Genomic DNA, 22,805 nt, shown 5'->3' on the forward strand with positions numbered 1-22,805 from the left:
AAAGCCCAAAGAAGTTATTAAATCAATTAAAAATTGAGTTGAGAAAGAGAGAGTGATGATAATAAATTCAGCAAAAAAGATAAGATTTTTACAGATTCTGCCTCGATCAAAAGAACTCAATTCCAGCAATGTGGAGCGGGAGCGTCACCGGAGCATTGACTGTGGCGGTGCCACCTACCGTCGCAGCCTGTCGTCCAAAACCCTTTCTCGTCTCCTCTTCCTTTCCCAAGCAGACGAAGAAACTCCATCTCTCTCCGCCGTCTCTGTCTCTACTACCATCACATTTCTCATCCTCTTTCGTAACCGCTGCTACTTCAGCTGAGCAACAGTCTGATAAAAAGGTTCTTCTTTTCTCTATCTTTCTCCTCTCAACTGATCAAACCGTATCCAAGCAGCTTACGTTTTTTATGGATGATTGCAGGATGAGAGCACCAAGTATCACTTTTTGGTTGCAAATGCTAAATTCATGCTTGATGAAGAGGAACACTTCCAGGAGCAATTGTTTGAACGTCTTCGTTACTACGGTGAGCGTGACCTAGAACAAGACTTTTGGCTTGTGATTGAGCCTAAGTTCCTTGACAATTACCCCAAAATTACTCAAAGGCTTCGTCGTCCTGCTGTTGCTCTTGTTTCCACCAATGGCCCCTGGATCACGTTAGAACCCTTATCCCTAACTCTCTTTTTTTTAACAAAACTATGTTCCGCTTTCACACACACCACATTGATGTTTTGTTTTATGGCAGGTTTATGAAGTTAAGGTTGGATCGTGTTCTGTATGATTCCTTTGAAGCTACCTCTATTGATGAAGCTTTGGCCTCCAATCCTGCTACTCTTGAGTTCGATAAGCCTAAAAATTGGGTGGCGCCATACCCCAAGTATGAACCTGGATGGTGGGATACCTTCTTGCCGAAAGTTAAAGAATCTGTAGTTTAGAACTTTGCCATCTGTCTTGTTTTGCATTCTCCAGTCCAGCTTTGTCTTAGTGCCTTAAAGTTTTGTACTGAGCTTATTATCAAGTCTATATCTTTCGTAATGTTGTTTCTACTTTAAAGTTTCCTGCTTGCATACGCCACTGACTCAAGGTTAAGCATAGAATTGACAATAGAAAGCATCTTCACATTAATGCTCCATCAAAGTCTTAAGGGTGACATATATGTACACTTCCCATGAGGATATTTGCAAGAATCTTATGTGTAAGCTCTAGGTATTAAGTTGTCTCGTAACAGGTGGGTGATATGCCTATTCCCTTTAGAACTTTGCAAAAGATCTGAAACTTTCGAGTTTCAAAACGGTTTTTGTGGGCTTAGAACATGTTGTAACTCGTTGTGTCTACTAGACTGTCTAGTGACTGGAGTTGATTATAGTTACACAGGTTTCTGTCTTTCTGATCAATCATGTGTGTTCTGAGTTTTACCTCTGGACTGCTCTGTATCTAAGCGTGTGCCATCACTGATTATGAGTACTTTCATTTGTGACAAAGCAGAGTCAGAAATTATCAGTAACTACTCCATGAGAATAAAAGGGTCTATATATTACAAAATAACAAGCACAATTTTCAAATTTTATACATGATGAGTTTGCTACACTTGCAGGATATGTATTCATGAAAAAACTATACACGGTACGCTCCACTTGTGCCATATAAGTTATTCTTGTGCAGCTAGATTTGCAATTTCTGCTAGAGGCTTCCACACGAACTTTCTCCTGCAGGGGGATGGGTAATGGTCACGCAAAGTGCAAGCATAGATAATGTGATCATATGGGAAGGAATGATATGCTCACCAGTTGCCACATTCAGCAATAACTCTGACATTAGGACGGAGAGAGGGAAGCAAAGCAAGAAATTGGAGTTCAGACTTGGAGAGAACCTGAGTTGTTGATAAGATATATAAATGGAAAGATGAGATGCAGCAATGTGGGAGACAGTATATCATATGAGAAAAACGCAAACCTTTGCTTCGAGGACCCATAAGACAAGACCCTTGGCACCAGGGGGAAGAGCAGAGAGCCTGTAATCAACTTCTGGTGGATAATACCACCTTGCTATAGGTTGTTTCCCAAGGTGAGCCTAGAAGAATAGAAGAGACATGATTGACACTAAAAATTTGATTGAAACAAGATTAGAGAATAAGATCTCGATGTAATGAGACATACAGGGCAAACAGGGTAGTTCTTCAGGAGGGTAGTCTCAGGGTCACCAAGGCCTCGAGCAGAGATATCAAGAAAATAGTAACCTTGCATTTTGAGTCGGTTAAGATAACGACCTTCGTAGCCACCCTCATGAGGAGCGTAAATGGCGATTGCCTTGTGCTCTTCAACATCTTGAAGCCAACGCCCAATGTCTGGCTTCACCAGGTCACCTCCGATGTAATCAACTATACTGCTACATCTCACTCCATTGCTTCTTCTTCTCTTACTCCTAGGATTCACAAAAGAAGGACCAACTGTTTTGATCTTCTTCACTTGCGAGGCTTCAAAGCACGGTGGTGCCACACGTTGTATACATACTGCACGGCTTCCCATTTCTTCACTAACAATGACGTCTTGTGGAAGTAGCTCATAATAATAACCATTGCTTGACGACGACGATGATGATGAAAGAATGGTTGAGAAACGACGACTCATTCGACAAGGGGATAGACACAACTGGGCTTCAAATTTATTGGGCTTTATATTTTAGGCCCATTAAAACACCGTCTAACGTCGTGACATGTTTAAGCTAGCTCGGGGAGTAAGATTAGGGAGAGTCATCGCCGGAGCAAAAAAAAAAAGACAAGTCTGTGAAACTTTCGGACAAGAAGGGATGTCGAGAGGATCTCGGCTCGTTAGGGCTCCAGGGCTATTGCTCTGTCGTTCTTATCTTCACCCTCAACCAAAAATCCCATCTTTTTCATACCGTCTTCGCTCTGGTCATCTTGTTCATCATAATGGTTTCTCAAGTTTCATCAGACGTAACTCAATCCGAACATCTCCCACTATCAATGCCTTCCTCACCGATCCTTCACCATCCCCAATCCCAATTCGTTTCGTTCAACGGAGTTCAATGCTTAACAGCCGTCTCTTGTCGACTTCTACACCCAACCCCGACCAAGCCGACACCCAGACTAAGGAAATCAAACCGGCTAAACCGGACTCAGAGTCGGCTATGGCTGACATGAAGATTCTCCGTACGCTTGCTGGCTATTTGTGGATGAGAGACAACCCAGAGTTCCGGTTTAGGGTCGTTGCTGCTTTGGGTTTTCTCGTTGGTGCTAAGGTCTTGAATGTTCAGGTGCCTTTCTTATTCAAATTGGCTGTTGATTGGCTTGGTTCAGCTACTGGAACTGGTGCTTCTCTTACAACCTTTGCTTCTGCAAACCCTTCTCTTGTTACTGCTTTTGGTACTCCTGCTGCTGTTCTCATTGGATATGGAATTGCTCGGACGGGTTCTTCTGCTTTTAATGGTAACTCTCAGTTGCTCTTTATTTTTAACAGAGACGAAAAGAATGTACTTTTCACTCTTGGTCTTACTACTTTTATCTTCGCAGAACTTCGTACTGCTGTGTTTTCCAAGGTAGCTCTTCGAACAATTCGATCAGTTTCTAGAAAGGTATGTTGCTGCTCTTACTATCTTGTGAATAGATATTTTTTATGGTGTACTCTCCATATGTATCAATAATCTTCACATGATGCCTTTGTAGGTGTTCTCACATTTACATGATCTTGACCTTCGTTACCACCTTAGGTATTCATCTCCTCTCTCTTAGCCTTGCGAGTAATTTCAATCACTCCTTCTTTGCTTAGTTTCATAACAGAATTTTCTTACTTGGTTGATTATGTCCAGTCGAGAAACAGGTGGTTTGAACAGAATCATTGATCGTGGTAGCCGTGCAATAAACTTTATCCTCTCAGCTATGGTTTTCAACGTTGTCCCTACCATTTTGGAGGTAAATATTGTCTGACCGCTTGCTGTTTTGTCATGTTCATGGAGTTTTCTCATTTTGGCTAATTGATAATTGCTTGTCGATCTTTGGGTTTCATTACTATTTCTTTCCAGTTTGGGTTTAATAATCCTGTATCTCTGAAAACAGTCGACGTAATTAATATGTATCTTCCAGATATCTATGGTATCAGGTATACTAGCATACAAGTTCGGAGCTGCTTTTGCCTGGATTACTTCTCTTTCTGTTGGATCATATATCATATTCACGTTAGCTGTGACACAGGTACTGTCTATTCTTTGGTATACTCTTTTCAGTGCCAACTATATGATGCAATAATTGCGTTTTCATCATATGATAATCCAGCACGGACTGTTATAATTTTCTTAAGACACTTTCTTGAACTCATTACAAAGCTTATCTTATCGTAATTGTGTATCAACTCTTTGCATCGGCATAAATACATGTCTAGTTGTAATGATAGGTGTGAAGCCCATGTAGAAGGATAATTGTCTTTATACATTCTCTTCGTCTTTCATTATCTTATCACAAATCTCATTAAGTGTCAGATGCTTTGTTGACGTTTCGTTATTTTATTCAGTGGCGAACCAAGTTTAGAAAGGCTATGAACAAAGCTGATAATGATGCTAGCACAAGGGCCATTGATTCTTTGATAAATTATGAGGTAAAATTTCAGTTCTTTTCTTTTCGCTTGAAATTACAGTTTTGACAGAAATTCTGTTTTATTTCAGACTGTCAAATATTTTAACAATGAAGGTTATGAGGCTGAAAAGTATGACCAGTTCCTGAAAAGTAAGTAACTCTACTAGTTGTTTAGCATGGAAAACAAAATTATCTGAATATCTTACATTTAGCAAGAATACTAGCAACTAGAAACAAATTCAGATACGAAGATGCGCTGATGACTGTTTTATTATTTTATTTAGACGTTCTCTAGCTAGGAAGGAAGCAGATATATTGTGCATCATTAGATATAATTGCTTACTCCATTTACCTTGATTTATCGTCTAATGATTTGCTGCTTATAACAGAATATGAAGATGCTGCATTACAAACTCAAAGAAGTCTTGCTTTTTTAAACTTTGGACAAAGTATCATATTTAGTACAGCTCTGTCAACAGCAATGGTTTTGTGCTCTCAGGGTATTATGAATGGCCAGATGACTGTCGGTGACTTGGTCAGTGCACCCTTTGTTTTTTCCTCTCTGTTGGTATTTTATGTTTCTCTGCACTTTTCTTGCAAACTGTTTTCTGATATGCTTTTGTATGTTTGGTGATGCAGGTTATGGTGAATGGACTTCTCTTTCAGTTGTCTCTTCCTCTAAACTTTTTGGGTAGTGTTTACCGTGAAACCATTCAGAGTCTTGTGGACATGAAATCAATGTTCCAGTTGCTAGAGGTATATGAGGATGTTATATTTGTTACTTAAACTCTACTTTTGGTTAAGCTCCTTAAACACCTTTTTCTATGCTAATGCTTCAATCTAGGAGTGATATTTAAATGCATGCTTTTTAGTATGGAGTCCTTGGATGTAATAATTGATTATTTGGTATTCTCTTACTTCTTCAGGAGAAATCTGACATCACAAATATACATGACGCGAAGCCTCTTGTTCTGAAAGGTGGAAGCATTGAGTTTGAAAATGTACACTTCAGGTAGGTGTTAATTTTAGTGGAACATTACTATTATACTACTCGTAAATGCCATCTTCAGCTTGAAAGTGTGTTGAGATTAATATGAGTAATAGAAACTCAAAATTTATTTGTGATGATAGGTGCGAAGTCTTTTACTAATATACATAAGTACTTCCATATGAATCAATCCTGACAACCAATAACAACCTAATATACTACTAGCTCTATTTATCCTGTGTGCCTAGGATTGACCGTCTCTATAGCATGTTAGCTTTTCTTGAGTTGTCATCCTAGGCAACAATCATATACACAGAATATGCTAGTTACGAAACAATTAGACACACATGACCAATATCACCAACTGATAGAGGAACACGTTCCACAAATAAGACTTGTAAAGTTTTATCAAAGTGGCAAATTGTAGGATATATTGCACAGTTTGGATCTCAGCATTCTGTTTGGTTGAAGAAAATAGGGGTTAATAAACTTATGTCTATTGCCACATCACCATTCTTTTTTCTCTACAATTACAGTTACCTTCCAGAGAGGAAAATTTTAGATGGAATTTCCTTCGTCGTACCGGCAGGAAAAAGTGTGGCAATTGTTGGTACTAGCGGGAGCGGTAATTACTAAGCCTTATCTGTTTAAGCAAGCATATAAGTTAAAGTTTATTAATCTGTTATACCGTTGCAAATCTTATGCTTTGTTCAATGACAGGCAAGTCAACAATTCTTAGAATGCTATTCAGATTCTTCGACACAGATTCCGGAAATGTAAGCATTTGTTTTGCAACAAAAGTAATTCACTGAAGGAAAAGTTTGTCTAGATAACATCATTTTCATATTGGTTAATAGGTAAGGATTGACGGGCAAGATATAAAGGAAGTAAGACTAGATAGCCTCCGAAGCTCCATAGGAGTTGTGCCGCAAGACACTGTAAGTTGGCATTTAGTATATCTTCTCTATCTTTCTGTACTTCTCATCGTAAGCTTTTATTTATACAAAACACTATGACCTGCATTCATTGCTTTCTCCCCTTTCTTCTCATTGGAACCTTTCTGTTCATACAAGACATTAAATTGTTTTTCCACGTTTCTTCTGTATTATCATTATTGTTCTTTCTTTATATGTAGAACACTTCAAGTTTTGTTATTCTCAATGGTAACCTCTATTGCACTGCAGGTTCTCTTTAATGATACAATATTTCACAACATACATTATGGACGTCTTTCAGCTACAGAAGAAGAGGTACCACCTAAGTTATCTTTGGTGCAGGCGTCACGTCTAATATCAATGATCCTGATCTAACACAATTTCGATCCAGGTGTATGAGGCTGCTCGTCGTGCTGCAATTCATGAAACGATCAGTAATTTCCCTGATAAATATTCGACGATAGTTGGGGAAAGGGGGCTCAAGGTCAGTATTTTGATGTTATATTTGGAATGTTTTAGATAGATCAGTGTATGCCTTATGATTCCAGTGACAAGTTGAAGTTTGCATGATAGAGATATGAGGAGTTAGTCCCCAGTCTCAATAAGACACCAAGTCAAAGTTCATTATGATCCAATAATCTTAGTTTCACAGAAGTGTAACAATCATGAGAAAGAAAGATATTAGCTAATAAAGGTTTTCAATATAATTGCGAAGAGGAACAATGATGAGTGACTATCCAGAGTTTGAGTAGAGTCATATGTATATGGGGTTTTACTGGTCGTGATAACCATGGATTGATGTTGTGGGCAGTTGAGTGGTGGAGAGAAACAAAGAGTGGCACTTGCTCGGGCATTCCTGAAATCTCCTGCGATTCTGTAAGTAATCATCCACTTTGTGTATGTGATTAAGTAGGTGTTTAGTCTTTACATACATAACAAATTTGGTATGAGATTTGAGATGGTCGGTGTTAAAATGGCACAGGTTGTGTGATGAGGCAACGAGTGCGTTGGACAGCACAACAGAGGCAGAGATACTGAACGCACTCAAAGCACTGGCGACAAACAGGACATCCATCTTCATTGCCCACAGGCTGACAACAGCGATGCAGTGTGACGAGGTTTGTAGTATACATAAAGTCGTCAGCTTATCTCATAAAACAAAGAAACAATGTATGTTGTTGCATAACTGAAACTTTTTGGTATATGAGCAGATAGTAGTATTGGAAAACGGGAAGGTGGTGGAACAAGGCCCCCACGATGTGCTGCTAGGAAAGGCAGGAAGATACGCTCAGCTATGGACACAACAAAACAGCAGTGTGGATATGCTTGATGCAGCTATCAAATTGGAGTAGATACCCAAATGTGTAAAATTGATATTTATCTCTCATTGATTTTTGTATGGTAATAGATAGTTTCCCAAAGAACGAACACAGAACAAAGGATTATTAAATAATAATAATGGTGAATGATTAATTAACATAAGTTTTTTATGAAGTTAAGGCCGCCCAAATTTGCGCCTTGCCAAAGATTTTTCCTCCAAAGCAGATAAACAAAACATAAAACAAATATATGCTACAAAAGTACAGATTTTTGCATCCTCTTCACTGATGAATTGGAGCTTAATAAGAAAAAGTTATTATCAGTATCTTTGACTAAAGAAAGATATGTAACAGAAGAACCACAAGAAACATCCTTTAGATAGAACCACAAGACTGATCATCCTTCGATCTCTCAATTCTTTTTAAGTTCTTTGGCCACTTCAATCATCTTTGGAACATCTCCTTGAGGACCAATGCATCTCAATGCCAGGCTGCCAGCTCAAGAAATGCTTTGATTTGTAATCGCATCTTGCTCTATTTGGAATGTGACCATTCAACAATCTCCCGAAATCCTCGTGGAATTGTTTCGACTCACACCATACAACAACTCAACTGATAAATTAATTTTACGCTCACAAATTTAACAGGCTCTAACTTTTGACACCAAGAGGTTATGAACCAAACAAATATCAAAGATCCGAACCAAATAGTAGAAAAGCAGAGAAGATTATATTGGACATGAATCTGGTACCTCGAACAAGAAATTATTAACGTACACAAAAATAAACTTGTTCACATACATTTAAATCAACTCTTGTAAGATTGTAAACAAGAAACATATTTGTAGAACATAGTCAAATACATGAAGTACTATTACATATAATCCTTCTAATTGATAAACAGATTATTACAACTTTCAGATGCAGGGGGGATATACCAAAAATAAAATTTCTTTACACTACACTACTAATAAAGAAGTGATAATGAATCGACTGAGAAGGGTCTCCAAGAGGATTCTGGCTGAACTCATCAACTTGTCAAATTAACTAACACATACTCTTGATTTCGTGAAGCATATGTCTAATTTTCTCCAGATCCTTGGGATTGTCAATCTTGACATCTGTCTGAAGCTTTGCCAACTTATGATTGACAACATCTCTAGGTACGAAGCTATGCCTCAACAAAGTGAAGGCGTCTTTTCTTTCATCTGGTTCCACGGCGAAGCAGGTCATGAGAAAGAGTTTTGCATCGCAAGAAAGATTACTCGGAAACAGTGGCTCGTAGCAATTCATGAGTTCTTTCAAGTAATCGTTTGTATGCCACCATGGTTTCTTTCCAGTGTACATCTCCAACACAACACATCCCAAGGACCATAAATCAAGTCCTTTCCCTGTCTCGCCGTGAGAGATCGATTCAGGGGACATATAGATTGGTGTTCCCGCAAACGGTTGATCAGGATGCCACCACTTATTGTCTCCCTCTTTCTTTGACAAGCCGAAATCAGAAATCTTCAATTCGTAAGACCATCTCCACGCACCCTTGTTGTAGTCGTAGACACAACTAGGGAAGACAAGGATGTTTTCGGTTTTGAGATCGCAGTGAACATAGCCGCGTCCGTGAATCGTTGCTAAACCCTCGAGAAGCATACGCGTGAACTCTCTGATCATCGGTTCAGGCAATTTCCCGTATTTGAAACGGTTCATGAAACTTCTCAAGCTTCCTTCAGCCGCGTACTCCATTGGAATCTGGTGCTCTACGTAACCCATGTGATTGACTCTCGCTTGCACTCTGTTCCCGTAGACTTGGACGATTCTGGAACATCCTTTGAATTCCGACAAAACCTGAAATTCTTGGTAGAGTGATTTGGCGTGTTCGTCGTCCGAGGTCTTCACAGCGGCGGCGTGGAGAGTCTTGCCGTCGCGTCTTCTTTTGTACTTGAACAAACTCACAGAACCGAACGCACCTTCTCCTAAAAACTTTTGGAACTCCATCGCAAATCGCAAATCGCAAATCGCAAATAGATAGCTTTTGACTCTAAGCTTTAAGCAGAAAATTTAAACCCTAAGAGAAAGTAAATAGCTTGGGGAGGAAGAGAAAGTAAATAGCTTGGGGAGGAAGAGTCTCACAACTTATAGCGAGAAGCAAACCGACTTCAACACTAATTTCCTTTTCTATTTTCTGTTTTTTTTTTTTTAATTTATTAACAAAGAAAAAATAAAAATTGACAAAAGTATTTTCCTTTTTTTATAGACTGGAAAACTTGAGCCGCGGATACTGTTGTGGTTTTTTTCCTATGTAACAACATTTATCATCAAAAATATAGTTTTTTTGTTAAAGGTTTTTAATTTATTTTCGATAAAGGATATCTTCTATTGATCATCAAACTTTATCTAAACAAAAAAAAACAAAACAAAACTAATCACAATTATTTGAGTCTTTTTTTGTTTTTTTTCCTTTTACTCTACATAATTTGGAAATCTATATTCTATCTGAAAATAGACTTGCGGATATTATCATATTGTAGTTGTTTTATTGTAAACCCTAGCTAGAGAAAGTCCAACAACACATGAGAGGAAAAGAAACCTATTGTAAATTTACTAAAACGAAAAGGAAAGTAGATCATCTGCCGTTGCTCCCATCATCCAGCGGATACACTGACCGTTTGATCTAACAAAACAAATACTATTAGGAAAAGAAACAATACTATACACACCCAAAAAAAAAAAAAACCGTAATAAACAAAAAGGTGTAATACACTTTGGACTCTTTCTTATTAAATTAACATACAAGATAAATTAAGGGATATTCAATCTAGAATTTTATCAAATTATTTGTTACCAAGAACTGTATCACTTTCTCTTTGACTAGAAATAAGAATTATTTTATAAATGAAAAATTGATATATCCTTAACAAAATTTCTCTTTTGAAATTAGTCAAATAGAACCTCTGCACTCTGCAGGCCAAAAATTGATTCAAATTCGTATAACTCTTTAGTCTTGGAATCGGGTTCCATGAAGTTTCATAAAAGTTGAATTTGTTTTCCTTAATCAAATATTAGAACTTTTTTGTTTTTTGTTTTTTTTTTGTTTTTTTATCACATAGTAAATGAATCTCTATTTCTTTCAAGACTTGATAAACAATTTGATTCTAAAATTTAGCTCTAAAAAACCAATTCTCAATTAGCCTTGTTAATACTAGTACTTAACAATTTACTGCATAGTTGTGTAAACTAAGCTAAGTAATCCTTCACATCAGTTCCTCATCTTTATTTGGACATTTTTGGTTCCATCATCATCCCATCTCTCAATTTCTCCAACACAGACCATACATACTTACGCCAATCTATATTAACATTTTTGAAGTACATTTTGGTTTATGCCCTTTAAGTTTTATTTATTTAATTTTTTTTACAACATTAACCCCTAAAACAATTCCATAAATAACATTGCAGGGAAACTCAAATACTAAACTTTCTTAAATTTAGCAACATTTTTTACATTTATTGCCATAAAATCTTAACAACATCTATACATTCCGATTTTTCCAAAAACAACTCTACCCATTAAAGTTTTAACCCACTAAATCTCCAAAACTATTTTTATGGATGCTAGAATCTCTCAAATTGAAATAATATACAACATGTTTTCCATAACAAAAGTTTACAATATCCATAATTATATTAACATTAATAAATTTCTTAAACCAAAAATCCAATTATAAAATGTCACATTAAATATGTTGAAAACCCCCATATAATTTGGTTTATTTTTTATTTTTTGAGGAATTACCAAAAAAATAAAATTCTATTAATTATCATAAACTATATATTGACGTGAAAACATTATAAACTATAAAAATATGCTAATTTGGTAAAACAATTAACATAATTAAACTTGATAAAAAAAACTTATTTTGATTTTTTTTTTACGCAAAAACTTATTTTGATTTTGGTGAGACGGGTTGGTATTAATCCCATATAGGGAGTTAAGTGGAACTGTTTTTTTTAACACTTTTAGATGTGTACCATGAGATAAATGTATTACTAGACATATACATATACCACACGGGTTAAAACCTTGAAAACAATACAAAATTCCTAGAATTTGAATATTTATATCAAATACTGTGATATACTTGTAAAATTATATATTTTTAAAATTAATAAAATACTAATAAAATAATAAGTAAATATAATATAAATACTACATTTTTAAAATTAAAAATATTGTCCCGCGGTATACAGCGGGTTAAATCCTAGTAATAATAAAACAGCCAACCATCGAAACTTCACATTAATGAACCAGCAATTAATTAATGTCATTATTATACGAACACAAAACAAAGGGATTATTAAATACTGACTAGGGTGAATGATTAATTAATTAAACTAAACAAAACAAAAAAATCCCTAATTCAATAATTTCGAATTTCAAAAACGAAGCGCCATTTTATTAATTTCGCCTTCTTGGAAAAAATAAAAATCTGCAGTCGCCACCACCACCACCAAATGGCCTATGAGGAAGCTCGCAAGCTCCGTCTTCAAGAGAATCACAAGAGATTTCAGGTTTTCATTTCATCGTTACATCGTTTCTTCTTCTTCTGATTCGTGTTTTTATGACTTTTTGTTGTTGACAATCGAATCACAGGAGTTAGGAATTTCTCAGATTTCTAAGGCACTACTGACTCAGATTCCTAAGAAGACGCTTCAGGTCTCGTTTTTTTGTTTCTTTCTCCATTTCTGGTTCCTTCCAATTTCACAGCTTTTGCCTCACATCTAGCTTTACTCAGCAGCGTAATCCTAAACCCATCGATAAAGCCCTCGTTGCTACTGCTGAACCAAGACGCTCTTCTCGTGTTCGCACCCTGGTTACTTCTTACCGCGATGATGTAACTTTCCCAGCTTTCTCTGTGATTTTGTTTGTAGTCGATTTTTTTTAAAAAGCAATGACCTTTAGTTCCAATCTCTCTTTCTAGGTTGATGTAGACACTGGTCGTACTTTGGATCTGAGGAGATCGCGGCGTAACTCGTCATGGGCTAGGTAAAAGTTGCCTACTTGCACAATTTTGTTCTAAAAACCTCTGCTTTAATCTGATCCAAGTTCTTAAAAATTGAAACTTTATCAGCTACATTGCACGCCCTGAACATGAATGTTTGCTTTAATCTGATCCAAGTTGTTAAAAATTGAAACTTTATCAGCTACATTGCACGCCCTGAAGATGAATGCAAGTTTGCTTCTTACGAAGAAAAGGTTGGAGCACTCAACGCTGCAGAGGAGTTCCAGAGCTGCCTTGAATCTCCATACCCTTCCTTTGTCAAATCTATGGTTCGCTCCCATGTTTACAGTTGCTTTTGGCTGGTACGTTCCTTCACTTTACTAGTGTGTGTGTGTGTGTGTGTGTGTTCTTCTAGGATTTGCGTGTTAGACGTTTTTGACCTACATGGATTGTTTTTGCTTGCAATTTCAAAAGGGGCTTCCTTCAAGATTCTGTGTGGACAATTTTTCTGAAGAAACTATAGATGTAGTACTAGAGGATGAAGAAGGCGAAGAGTATGAAGCAGTTTACATTGGGAAAAGAAGTGGGCTCAGTGGTGGTTGGAAAAAGTTTGCGCTTGATCATAAACTGGATGATGGTGATGCTCTACTCTTCGAACTGGTTGAACCAAATAGGTTCAAGGTACTGTATGCGTGCGTGTTGAACATGGAGTCATGTGGTTGGAAATGTTAGTTGACATTCTCATAAGTTGTTGATAAATGTGTGTGCTTATTGCAGATCTACGTGTTTAGAGGAAACGAAAACGCTCATCTAACAAGCGCAGGAAAGAGAGGCAGAGTGAAGCAAGGTGAAGAAGAAGATAAGGATGTTGAAGACTCCGGTGATGAGGGATACATATCAAGAACCACTAAGAGATCATCCGCAAGGTTACTAAGTAAGAGGAAAGCATAAGAGAGCCTTGTTTTGTCTATATGCCCCATATATTGGCCTTATGACGCATTTTGATTTTATTATGTAGGCTAATAATACTTATGGCATATTTTTTGGATTTGAAAGTAGAACTCAAGTATGTCTGATGAGATCAGCTTTGGTTTCTAAATCGGAAACTGTCTTCTCTCAGTTTTGGTTACTAGGCGATGGATGAGCTAATACACCCATTTCGACCAACTCGGTCATCAAGTGAATCTTGTTGGCTAGGCCTGGGCACTAATACCCGTTACCCGTATTCGACCCATTATTCGGCTCGTACCCGTCCCAAAAAAAGGGTACCCGCAGCTTTAGGGTCGAGTAAAGGGTATTATATTTATATTATCCGTGAGTAAGGGACGAGTATAGGGTATTAGTTTAGTTTTCAATACCCGTCCCGTTACTCGGCCCTTTACCCGTTTTACTACCCGACCCGTAAATACCCGTTAATATTTTGTATTATTATTATTATTATTTATTATTAATTTATAGAGTTAGAGTTAAAACCTAAGTTCAACTTAGCCTAACTGAATTAATATATTATTTTTATTTTCAAAATTTGTAATTTTATAATTTTGGAACTATATATTGCATAAATTTATGAATTTTTCATTTTTTGGATTTCAAAAGATAAAATTATTATTGCGATTATTAACATTTTTTTATCGGGTACTCGTTTTCCGAGTAATAATAAAGGGTCGGGACGAGTAAAGGATCAACTATTTTTTACCGGGTACCCGTTTCTCCGGGTATCCGTTATTTAAGGGTCGAGTATGAGTAAATTTTTTCTGTTACCCGTTAGGGTCGGGACGAGTAAAGGGTCGGAGAAAATTCAAGGGTACCGTCCCGTGCCCAGCACTATTGTTGGCTAGTGGCGTGTTTCTAGATTATTCCAGTTTCCAAATATTAACGCTTCCCTAATTTCCTCTCTCGCTTTGAGGAGCCAAAATAGGAAAAGTTAAAAGATTAACAAATTAAAATGGAAAAAGTAAACGGGCTATGTAAATATAAAGCATGGGCCTTAGTTTGTCAAAAAGCCCATTTAAGAAATTTTCCTTTTTAAAGAGGCCATTATTAGAGGTTTTGGTAGAGTCGGTTCACGATAGTCTTTTATTATTTTTCGTCGCAATCTCAACTTTTCTTTTTCTCTACTCCAAAGATCTCTCCGAGAATGGCTTCTGCTGCTGTTGAGACGATGGTTCTTGACCCTAAAGCATCACCGGCCTTGATGGATCTGTCAACCGCCGACGAAGAAGATCTCTATGGCCGCCTGAAATCGCTTGAACGGCAACTTGAGTTCACTGATATCCAAGAGGAGTATGTAAAAGACGAGCAAAAGAATCTCAAACGAGAGCTGTTACGGGCACAAGAAGAGGTCAAACGTATTCAATCCGTGCCCCTCGTGATTGGTCAATTCATGGAGATGGTAGATCAGAACAACGGCATCGTCGGATCTACTACTGGCTCCAATTACTATGTCAGAATTCTCAGCACAATTAACAGAGAACTTCTCAAGCCTTCTGCTTCCGTCGCTCTTCACCGTCACTCCAACGCCCTTGTTGATGTATTACCCCCTGAGGCTGACTCTAGCATCTCCCTTCTCAGCCAATCTGAGAAGCCTGACGTCTCCTACAATGTAAAGTTTCCTCCTTTATTTATTTTTTCAAATCTCTACCCTGTTTTCTAAATTAAAGTTAGGGTTTTTATGTGGTGCTTTGTGATTTTGTGTAGGATATTGGAGGATGCGATATTCAGAAACAGGAAATTCGTGAGGCTGTTGAATTGCCTCTAACCCACCACGAGCTTTACAAACAGATTGGTATTGACCCACCACGCGGTGTCTTGCTCTATGGACCTCCTGGTACTGGGAAGACTATGTTGGCTAAGGCTGTTGCAAATCACACAACCGCTGCTTTCATTAGGGTTGTTGGTTCCGAGTTTGTGCAAAAGTACCTCGGCGAGGTAATAAAAATTATACCTTTCTTGAATGTTTTATGGTCCTCTGTTATTGAGGCGGTTCTGTTTGGTGTTTAATTGCAGGGACCTCGTATGGTTCGTGATGTCTTCCGTCTTGCCAAGGAGAATGCTCCAGCTATTATCTTCATTGATGAAGTAGATGCCATTGCTACAGCTAGGTTTGATGCTCAAACAGGAGCTGATAGGGAAGTTCAGCGTATTCTAATGGAACTTCTTAATCAGGTATGAACAGGAAACTAATAAGTGTATTTTGATATTCTCCTAGGATGTTTTAATTCAGATTTTATGCTGTTGAATAATGGATTTGAGTTGTGTCATTAACTTGTTGTTGTTGAATTATGTAGATGGATGGATTTGACCAGACCGTGAATGTCAAGGTCATCATGGCAACCAACAGGGCAGACACTCTAGATCCTGCCCTTTTACGTCCTGGGAGACTCGATCGTAAGATTGAGTTCCCCCTTCCTGATAGACGTCAAAAAAGACTTGTTTTCCAGGCAAGTTAATTACTACAGCACTTACATAACTTGTTAAATAGAACTGAAACCAAATGTCTTTTTTTTATGAATAAAGTGTTGGCTGATATCTTAGTTTATGTCTTACTGACTGGTTTTTCCTTTGTGTAGGTATGCACCTCCAAAATGAATCTCAGCGATGAGGTTGACTTGGAAGACTATGTTTCACGGCCTGATAAAATTAGCGCTGCTGAGGTTAGTTTATTTTGCTTACTTATCTATGCTTCCCTCTAGAGTATACTTTTATCATTATATATGCTCAATTATCTGGTTTACGACCTAATGATGTTCTTGAACATGTTGCACTTGAGCGTACTCCTAATTATTACTGTTTCAATCATTATGTATGGATGTTAGCTGAGTTGTTAGTACATCATTGTCCTGAACTGAATTGTTGGTAATCCTAAAAGGATTGATGCATGATCAATCCTTAATATTGGGGTTAGGCAGTAATATGGTTTGATTATGGTAATTTACATTGAAATTGATCCTAAAAGTATTGCATAATAGTCCTTAATCTTTGTGATGATAGATACTAAATAACACACAATTTCGTTTTTTTTTGTTGAACAATGCAGATAGCAGCAATCTGCCAGGAAGCTGGTATGCATGCGGTACGAAAGAACAGATATGTGATACTACCCAAGGATTTCGAGAAGGGGTACCGCGCAAATGTTAAGAAGCCAGACACGGACTTTGAGTTTTACAAGTGAAGAGATAGCAGATTATGGCTGTTTTTAAAATTCCAGTGTGTTTTGAATGTTATTTATTATAGACATGGAATCAAATTTGCAGTTAAATTATGAACTAAGTTACATCTCTAATTTGTTGAACTCTAGTTTCACATGGGTTTGTGTTTTAGTCTGTCAGTTTTTTTACTGTTCTAAATGTATAAGTAAAAACGGGAGATGATGTCCTTAGAATTGACAGAGCATGGAACAAGAGAAAGCAGCAGGTAATAATTATGTCTTTGTATGATTAAAAAAAATAGTGATAAATATAGAAATGGTTGATATCAGAAGGACCACGCTGCACAACTCAATGTAGAAAAGTTCACGCATCAATAATGCTCAAATGTGTTGGATCTTGTTTAGGAGTTGGTAGTTGATGAGATGACCAGATTTACTTTTACATAGTATCCGCAAATCAAGAGAGAATAGTATAGCTGGAGTGGTTGAACAGGTAAGAACTATTACCATATCCAAATGATTTTTACTCTGTAAACAAAAATTAGTCAATTTTTTAGGAACAACCGAACAAGATAGTTTTTGTTTTAACGTATTTGTCATTTTGATATCTCTAAAGAATCTTAAGCTTGGTCAATCTCACTGGGTCTCCGCACTTGCGTTTGTTGCGGTGTTTACACACTAATATGATTTGTTCTTTAAGACTCCTTTTTCAAGTCTGTCTTACACTTAACAAGTACGCTACTTTTTTGTTTAACTTCACCACACACTCTCTCTTCATATCTTCCGCCTTCCTTTTTCTTCTTTCGTCTTTCTTCTTCTCCGTCTCTTCCACTAGTCCCCACACACATTGCTTTTTCTTCTTTCTATTCTTTCACCATTTTCAAGATTGTCTTTTCTTATGGTCCGCTCAAAACAGTAGAATACAGAGGTCTGAGTGCTCCAATGCCCGCAATTTTCTTACTTTGCTAGCTTGCCTCTTTACTCTCAGGTTCGTCTCTCTTACTTCCTTCTTCTTTTGGGGTTTTTTCTTTTGAACTTTCCGTAATTGTCTGTCACGTTGTTGGGAATTATACTTAAAATCACCATTTTCTCCGGCTAGGTGGGTAGGAAGTTTTGGAGACTTTTACATACAGTGTAGTGACGTGGTGTATCAGTTCCAATTTGTTTGTTCAACAACTCTGGTAAACTCAAGACACTCCAAAAAACTCATCTTTATTTTACTTAGTGACATTGTCCACATGATGGCCTGACCTCTGCTTCTTTCTCTAGTGACATATCTTTTGACAAAAGGAGTCTGCTTTTCTTTGCACATCAAAGTAATTTTGTGTTAAAGTTTGGCTCTTTAGCTTTATTCCTTTTGCTTTTTTTTTTGCTGGATGCTTCAATCTCTTATCTTAGCCTCTTGGATTGTTTAATCTCCAAATGATAAAGATAAAGATAGGCAATGGCATACTTTTTCTTGAAGATCTAACTAGTATCTTTATTTGTTTTCTTCTCCTCATCTGTTGTTTTTTTTTATAACTGATATGCTTTTAGAACCGAATATTAGTGATCATCTTTCAATGTTGTGATCCAATCTACGCTTGCTTGGCCAGCTCCTTAGAGATACCTGATTAGCTTTCTTGGGTGCTGCAAAACTGGTTTGTGAGGTGGAAGTCATTGCTCATCATCTTCTCCTTTTCTTTTTGAAGCAGGAGTCTAGGAAGTCATGCTGATGATGCTGCAGCTCTGTTTCCAGTTTTATGTTGGTCCAGTATTTACCTTGAGACTCTCAAAGGGGTTCTTGTCTGCTTGTCTTGTCTCTTTCTTGTTTGTCACAACTGCTACTGCGGACTTGAACTCGGATAGGCAGGCTCTTCTTGCTTTTGCTTCTTCTGTTCCTCATCTTAGAAGGCTCAACTGGAATTCCACTAACCAAATCTGCAAATCATGGGTTGGCGTCACCTGCACTTCTGATGGTACTCGTGTTCTTGCCCTCCGTCTCCCTGGAATTGGGCTCTTAGGACCAATCCCACCAAACACACTTGGTAAACTAGAATCACTCAGGATTCTCAGTTTGAGATCAAACCTTCTCAGTGGTAACCTTCCTCCTGATATTCACTCTCTCCCTTCACTAGATTACATCTACCTCCAACATAACAACTTCTCCGGTGAGGTTCCTCCCTTTGTGTCCCCACAGCTTAATATCCTAGATCTCTCATTTAACTCATTCACCGGGAAGATACCTGAAACGTTCCAAAAGCTGAAGCAATTGACAGGGTTGAGCCTCCAAAATAACAAACTTTCTGGACCAATACCTAGTCTTGATACTGTAAGTCTGAGACGTTTAAACTTGAGCAACAATCATCTAAATGGTTCAATACCATCTGGACTTGGTGGGTTTCCCAGTTCATCATTTTCTGGAAACACATTGTTATGTGGACTTCCTCTGCAACCCTGTGCCGCTCCCTCTCGCCCTCCTTCTCTTACCCCGCCCATCTCCTCGCCTCCAATGCCGCCATTTCCTCACAAAGAAGGTTCGAAAAGGAAACTACATGTAAGCACTATCATTCTTATTGTAGCTGGCGGGGCTGCCCTGCTCCTGTTAGTCACCGTAATTATCCTGTGTCGCTGTATCAAGAAAAAGGACAAGAGGGAAGACAGCATCGTAAAAGCAAAGACTTTGACTGAGAAAGCAAAGCAAGAATTTGGAAGTGGGGTGCAAGAACCGGAAAAGAATAAGCTGGTGTTCTTTAATGGTTGCTCCTATAACTTTGATCTAGAGGATTTATTGAGAGCATCAGCAGAAGTGCTAGGAAAGGGTAGCTATGGGACAGCATATAAGGCTGTCTTAGAGGAATCCACAACTGTTGTGGTAAAAAGGTTGAAGGAAGTGGCAGCTGGAAAGAGGGAGTTTGAACAACAGATGGAGATTATAAGTCGGGTTGGGAACCATCCTAGTGTGGTACCCCTCCGTGCATATTATTACTCCAAGGATGAGAAGCTCATGGTTTTTGATTATTACCCTGCTGGTAACTTATCATCACTTCTCCACGGTTAGTCTTCTTCCCTATCTTCGTTTAATAGTCTAGATTTAAATCCTTTGGTTACTTAATAATATGTTGATTTTGATGGCATGACAGGTAACAGAGGAAGTGAGAAAGTGCCTCTTGACTGGGACTCCAGAATAAAAATCACTATATCAGCAGCAAAAGGTATAGCTCATCTCCATGCAGTTGGAGGTCCAAAGTTCAGTCATGGAAACATAAAGTCCTCAAATGTGATTATGAAGCAAGAAAGCGATGCATGCATTTCTGATTTTGGACTGACTCCTCTGATGGCTGTGCCCATTGCTCCAATGAGAGGTGCAGGCTACCGCGCACCAGAAGTAATAGAAACAAGGAAACACACGCATAAATCCGATGTTTACAGTTTCGGTGTACTTATACTGGAGATGTTGACTGGGAAGTCTCCAATACAGTCACCAAGCCGAGAAGACATGGTTGATCTCCCCAGGTGGGTACAGTCAGTGGTGAGAGAAGAATGGACAAGCGAGGTGTTTGATGTTGAGCTGATGAGGTTCCAGAACATTGAAGAAGAAATGGTACAGATGCTGCAGATTGCTATAGCATGTGTAGCTCAAATGCCTGATGTACGACCAACCATGGATGATGTTGTTAGAATGATCGAAGAGATACGAGTTTCAGACTCTGAGACCACCCGGCCATCTTCAGATGACAATAGCAAACCCAAGGACTCCAACGTTCAAGTTCAAATAACCCCTTGAGAATTTTCTCATTTCCCTTTTTATCAATGCTTTTGAGTTTGTATGCCTTTTTAGGCTTTTTCTGTTGATTGTTTGGATATATCACTCGCCTGATTAGTGATACCGCAGTTGGAGGCGCGTGTGACATTTTACATAGCAAATACTATTGTAGGCTCCTTTCTCTGTGTCTCATGATATATATGAATATGATCAAGTTTATGCAAGTATTTATCAAAAAAGATTGATGTGGAGAAGTTCCAAAGAGATACAAAAGAGGACTTAGGAAGAGAGAGAGGAGGCTGCTTGAAGGAGGAATTGATTGAGTTCTTGAGGTTGGGAGAAAAACGCAGAGTGATCACTTTCTTGAAGAATGAAGGTCTTAGAAGGAGGCCACAGGGCCAACATTAAATCTTGGAGATGTGGTTGGAACATATGGTCCTTGCCTGTCTTCACGTACACCCTTGGGATTTTTTCAGTCTCTGGAGCTTCTGGAATTCCCATTATGCCTACGAATGCCATGACAGGGGCTGGACGCAGAAGCGTGGTAGCCAGTGTGTAATCCTGATCATACATGAATGGATGAATTAAGTAAGATTCTCTCAAAAGTTTTTGAGGCAGAGATGATTATAAAGAGTAGATCAAGACAAACCTCCATGGGGCTCTCGTTGTAAAACTTGTCCCTAACGTACTCAGGTTTCATGATGATGCTAGTTGGGATATTTTGGGGTCCATTTCCGAAAGTAAAGTCCCATATCTTCTCAGCTTCCTTCTCTATCAATCCCGAACATATCTTCATCACATTTTTGAGACTATCGGGAATCAAAGCACCAGGTTTGACCATGGCTGCTGCAACATAAACAGCCAAAGAAACTTTGGAAGGGAAGAGGCACATGGCAGCCGTCATGCTCCCTCCTCCAACACTATGGCTCACAAGAATGACCTTTTGATCGATGGGAAGTTGGGAAAGGAAGGCATAGAGAGGCTCGTCATAGTCATCCAAAGAGGTGACAGTGTTTGGATCAGTTTGGTTGATCCCAGCGCCCTTGAGGTCAATGCAGGTGGCCTTATGTCCATTCTCCCTCAGTGAATTGGCAAGCTTGTACCAACACCATCCTCCATGCCCTGCACCGTGCACAAACACAAAATGATGCTCACTCATCTTTAGTTTGCTTCTCATACATCACATTCGTTACACTATCTTTTTGTAGCTAGTGTGATATTACTGTATGGCTGTAATGTGTTCATCATCATGTTCTTTGAATGAACGATGTAGAAAGCAGGTTTGCCCATACTCACAAAGATTACATTCTTCTCCAACGTCTCATCTAAAAAGATTGTCCTTAACTCTGCTCTCTGGAGGCCCATACACATCTTCTATGCCAAGGCACAAGAGGGCCCAAATGAAGATAGGCAACATATATTTTTCACTTTTTATGTTCTTACAACTTTTATTTATTTATTTTAGAAAAATATTTACATGTTTTCTGTTTTGAATTGAGATTCACTCCTTCAACTCATGAGTCCACCACCACTGACACTTCTTCTTTTCTACGCTATAATGCTTTGGTTTTGTTTTGAGATTTATAGTTTTTTCAAAAATAAATAGTGAAATTGAAATAAATCAACTCAACTTCTATCTATTTCTTTTCTTTCTAACATAAATATATCTATATATATTAATGAACCTAGATATTGTAGTTACAAATCTACTTTGTTTAATTTTATTATCTGATACTTACTATAAGATATTAAATATATGCAAGATAATATTCTCTATTTGTATTTGAAAATTATAGTAATGTTTATCTATCAAATCGAGCAGTCTTAATAACATTTGTTGAGAATAGTCTGCTGGTGAAAATTTTAAATGTAAATCAGGTGTTGACACATCACAAAGGATAAAGATTTAAATGTAATTTAAATAGAGGAATTTCAAAAATACTCTTTTTGCAATACCATTTCTTAAAAATACCCTCTCTTTCAAACTTTATCAAAAAAGCCACTAAAAGTTTGAAAATTTTCTAAATTTGTGTGTAAACTTATTAATATATACAAATTACCTTTGTATGTGTGTAATTTTTTATATATTTTA

General features: G+C 37.8%; 8 protein-coding genes across 14 annotated transcripts; 5 read left to right on the forward strand and 3 right to left on the reverse strand.

The window, feature by feature from the left end:
• The first annotated feature begins 37 nt into the window (after positions 1 to 37).
• LOC104735332 (protein YCF54, chloroplastic-like) lies at positions 38 to 1,033 on the forward strand. The gene is made up of 3 exons (XM_010455099.3): positions 38 to 341; positions 422 to 654; positions 744 to 1,033. Exons 1-3 carry the CDS (start codon positions 129 to 131, stop codon positions 931 to 933), a joined length of 636 nt encoding a protein of 211 aa, XP_010453401.1. The 5' UTR covers positions 38 to 128; the 3' UTR covers positions 934 to 1,033.
• Positions 1,034 to 1,492: 459 nt separating this feature from the next.
• Positions 1,493 to 2,649, reverse strand: LOC104735323 (NAD(P)H-quinone oxidoreductase subunit N, chloroplastic-like). The gene is made up of 4 exons (XM_010455087.3): positions 2,155 to 2,649; positions 1,952 to 2,068; positions 1,783 to 1,868; positions 1,493 to 1,704 (listed from the first exon to the last, which is right to left on the reverse strand). Exons 1-4 carry the CDS (start codon positions 2,623 to 2,625, stop codon positions 1,647 to 1,649), a joined length of 732 nt encoding a protein of 243 aa, XP_010453389.2. The 5' UTR covers positions 2,626 to 2,649; the 3' UTR covers positions 1,493 to 1,646.
• LOC104735350 (ABC transporter B family member 25, mitochondrial) lies at positions 2,590 to 7,983 on the forward strand. 2 transcript variants are annotated; one of them, XM_087471312.1, is made up of 18 exons: positions 2,590 to 3,443; positions 3,528 to 3,589; positions 3,681 to 3,724; positions 3,824 to 3,926; positions 4,098 to 4,205; positions 4,522 to 4,605; positions 4,673 to 4,733; positions 4,973 to 5,118; positions 5,223 to 5,339; positions 5,510 to 5,595; positions 6,108 to 6,196; positions 6,292 to 6,347; positions 6,429 to 6,509; positions 6,756 to 6,821; positions 6,898 to 6,990; positions 7,318 to 7,382; positions 7,489 to 7,624; positions 7,718 to 7,983. In XM_087471312.1, the coding sequence occupies exons 1-18, from the start codon at positions 2,711 to 2,713 to the stop codon at positions 7,856 to 7,858; spliced, it is 2,271 nt and encodes a 756-aa protein (XP_087327438.1). In that variant the 5' UTR covers positions 2,590 to 2,710; the 3' UTR covers positions 7,859 to 7,983. The 2 variants fall into 2 exon arrangements, with proteins under 2 accessions (XP_087327438.1, XP_087327440.1); XM_087471314.1 differs by having other exon boundaries at positions 2,727 to 3,443; positions 4,114 to 4,205.
• A 774-nt stretch (positions 7,984 to 8,757) lies between these two features.
• LOC104735359 (mitogen-activated protein kinase kinase kinase 20-like) lies at positions 8,758 to 9,895 on the reverse strand. Its single transcript, XM_010455135.3, has one exon. The coding sequence runs from the start codon at positions 9,814 to 9,816 to the stop codon at positions 8,872 to 8,874; it is 945 nt and encodes a 314-aa protein (XP_010453437.1). The 5' UTR covers positions 9,817 to 9,895; the 3' UTR covers positions 8,758 to 8,871.
• A 2,311-nt stretch (positions 9,896 to 12,206) lies between these two features.
• Positions 12,207 to 13,939, forward strand: LOC104735367 (putative B3 domain-containing protein At5g58280). Of its 2 annotated transcripts, none has more exons than XM_010455156.2 (7): positions 12,207 to 12,390; positions 12,473 to 12,535; positions 12,618 to 12,713; positions 12,801 to 12,865; positions 13,024 to 13,183; positions 13,296 to 13,502; positions 13,599 to 13,939. In XM_010455156.2, exons 1-7 carry the CDS (start codon positions 12,334 to 12,336, stop codon positions 13,770 to 13,772), a joined length of 822 nt encoding a protein of 273 aa, XP_010453458.1. In that variant the 5' UTR covers positions 12,207 to 12,333; the 3' UTR covers positions 13,773 to 13,939. The 2 variants fall into 2 exon arrangements, with proteins under 2 accessions (XP_010453458.1, XP_087327555.1); XM_087471429.1 differs by having other exon boundaries at positions 12,279 to 12,390; positions 12,615 to 12,713.
• LOC104735381 (26S proteasome regulatory subunit 6B homolog) lies at positions 13,840 to 17,125 on the forward strand. The gene is made up of 6 exons (XM_010455166.3): positions 13,840 to 15,423; positions 15,519 to 15,749; positions 15,828 to 15,986; positions 16,109 to 16,261; positions 16,391 to 16,474; positions 16,858 to 17,125. The coding sequence occupies exons 1-6, from the start codon at positions 14,959 to 14,961 to the stop codon at positions 16,990 to 16,992; spliced, it is 1,227 nt and encodes a 408-aa protein (XP_010453468.1). The 5' UTR covers positions 13,840 to 14,958; the 3' UTR covers positions 16,993 to 17,125.
• A 263-nt stretch (positions 17,126 to 17,388) lies between these two features.
• On the forward strand, positions 17,389 to 20,937 carry LOC104735399 (putative inactive receptor kinase At5g58300). Of its 5 annotated transcripts, none has more exons than XM_010455191.3 (4): positions 17,389 to 17,956; positions 18,068 to 18,149; positions 18,663 to 20,003; positions 20,091 to 20,937. In XM_010455191.3, the coding sequence occupies exons 3-4, from the start codon at positions 18,677 to 18,679 to the stop codon at positions 20,732 to 20,734; spliced, it is 1,971 nt and encodes a 656-aa protein (XP_010453493.2). In that variant the 5' UTR covers positions 17,389 to 17,956; positions 18,068 to 18,149; positions 18,663 to 18,676; the 3' UTR covers positions 20,735 to 20,937. The 5 variants fall into 5 exon arrangements, with proteins under 5 accessions (XP_010453493.2, XP_010453507.2, XP_010453499.2 ...); XM_010455197.3 differs by having other exon boundaries at positions 17,686 to 17,956; positions 18,660 to 20,003; XM_010455205.3 differs by lacking the exon at positions 18,068 to 18,149 and having other exon boundaries at positions 17,441 to 17,956.
• A 3-nt stretch (positions 20,938 to 20,940) lies between these two features.
• On the reverse strand, positions 20,941 to 22,055 carry LOC104735391 (methylesterase 18). Its single transcript, XM_010455179.3, has 2 exons — positions 21,363 to 22,055; positions 20,941 to 21,274 (listed from the first exon to the last, which is right to left on the reverse strand). Exons 1-2 carry the CDS (start codon positions 21,888 to 21,890, stop codon positions 20,993 to 20,995), a joined length of 810 nt encoding a protein of 269 aa, XP_010453481.1. The 5' UTR covers positions 21,891 to 22,055; the 3' UTR covers positions 20,941 to 20,992.
• Between the last annotated feature and the right edge of the window lie 750 nt (positions 22,056 to 22,805).

This window comes from Camelina sativa, chromosome 2 (assembly GCF_030686135.1).
Source record: "Camelina sativa cultivar CO46 ecotype springtype chromosome 2, ASM3068613v1".
NCBI lineage: Eukaryota > Viridiplantae > Streptophyta > Magnoliopsida > Brassicales > Brassicaceae > Camelina > Camelina sativa.

Bases quoted from the DNA above. Each gene is read 5' to 3' on its own strand.
- LOC104735350 (XM_087471312.1), top strand. From the start codon at position 2,711: ATGTTTAAGCTAGCTCGGGGAGTAAGATTAGGGAGAGTCATCGCCGGA. The intron at 3,444-3,527 runs GTAACTCTCAGT...TTATCTTCGCAG, and splicing joins GGGTTCTTCTGCTTTTAATG to AACTTCGTACTGCTGTGTTT. The intron at 6,991-7,317 runs GTCAGTATTTTG...TGTTGTGGGCAG, and splicing joins TTGGGGAAAGGGGGCTCAAG to TTGAGTGGTGGAGAGAAACA.
- LOC104735323 (XM_010455087.3), bottom strand. From the start codon at position 2,625: ATGAGTCGTCGTTTCTCAACCATTCTTTCATCATCATCGTCGTCGTCA. The intron at 2,069-2,154 runs GTATGTCTCATT...CTATTCTTCTAG, and splicing joins AGAACTACCCTGTTTGCCCT to GCTCACCTTGGGAAACAACC. The intron at 1,705-1,782 runs GTGAGCATATCA...ATCCCCCTGCAG, and splicing joins ATTGCTGAATGTGGCAACTG to GAGAAAGTTCGTGTGGAAGC.
- LOC104735399 (XM_010455191.3), top strand. From the start codon at position 18,677: ATGCTGATGATGCTGCAGCTCTGTTTCCAGTTTTATGTTGGTCCAGTA. The intron at 20,004-20,090 runs GTTAGTCTTCTT...ATGGCATGACAG, and splicing joins CTTATCATCACTTCTCCACG to GTAACAGAGGAAGTGAGAAA.
- LOC104735359 (XM_010455135.3), bottom strand. From the start codon at position 9,816: ATGGAGTTCCAAAAGTTTTTAGGAGAAGGTGCGTTCGGTTCTGTGAGT.
- LOC104735381 (XM_010455166.3), top strand. From the start codon at position 14,959: ATGGCTTCTGCTGCTGTTGAGACGATGGTTCTTGACCCTAAAGCATCA. The intron at 15,424-15,518 runs GTAAAGTTTCCT...GATTTTGTGTAG, and splicing joins AGCCTGACGTCTCCTACAAT to GATATTGGAGGATGCGATAT. The intron at 15,987-16,108 runs GTATGAACAGGA...TGAATTATGTAG, and splicing joins TAATGGAACTTCTTAATCAG to ATGGATGGATTTGACCAGAC.
- LOC104735391 (XM_010455179.3), bottom strand. From the start codon at position 21,890: ATGAGAAGCAAACTAAAGATGAGTGAGCATCATTTTGTGTTTGTGCAC. The intron at 21,275-21,362 runs GTTTGTCTTGAT...ATGTATGATCAG, and splicing joins ACAACGAGAGCCCCATGGAG to GATTACACACTGGCTACCAC.
- LOC104735367 (XM_087471429.1), top strand. From the start codon at position 12,334: ATGGCCTATGAGGAAGCTCGCAAGCTCCGTCTTCAAGAGAATCACAAG. The intron at 13,184-13,295 runs GTACGTTCCTTC...CAATTTCAAAAG, and splicing joins TTTACAGTTGCTTTTGGCTG to GGGCTTCCTTCAAGATTCTG. The intron at 13,503-13,598 runs GTACTGTATGCG...TGCTTATTGCAG, and splicing joins TTGAACCAAATAGGTTCAAG to ATCTACGTGTTTAGAGGAAA.
- LOC104735332 (XM_010455099.3), top strand. From the start codon at position 129: ATGTGGAGCGGGAGCGTCACCGGAGCATTGACTGTGGCGGTGCCACCT. The intron at 342-421 runs GTTCTTCTTTTC...GGATGATTGCAG, and splicing joins AGCAACAGTCTGATAAAAAG to GATGAGAGCACCAAGTATCA. The intron at 655-743 runs GTTAGAACCCTT...GTTTTATGGCAG, and splicing joins ACCAATGGCCCCTGGATCAC to GTTTATGAAGTTAAGGTTGG.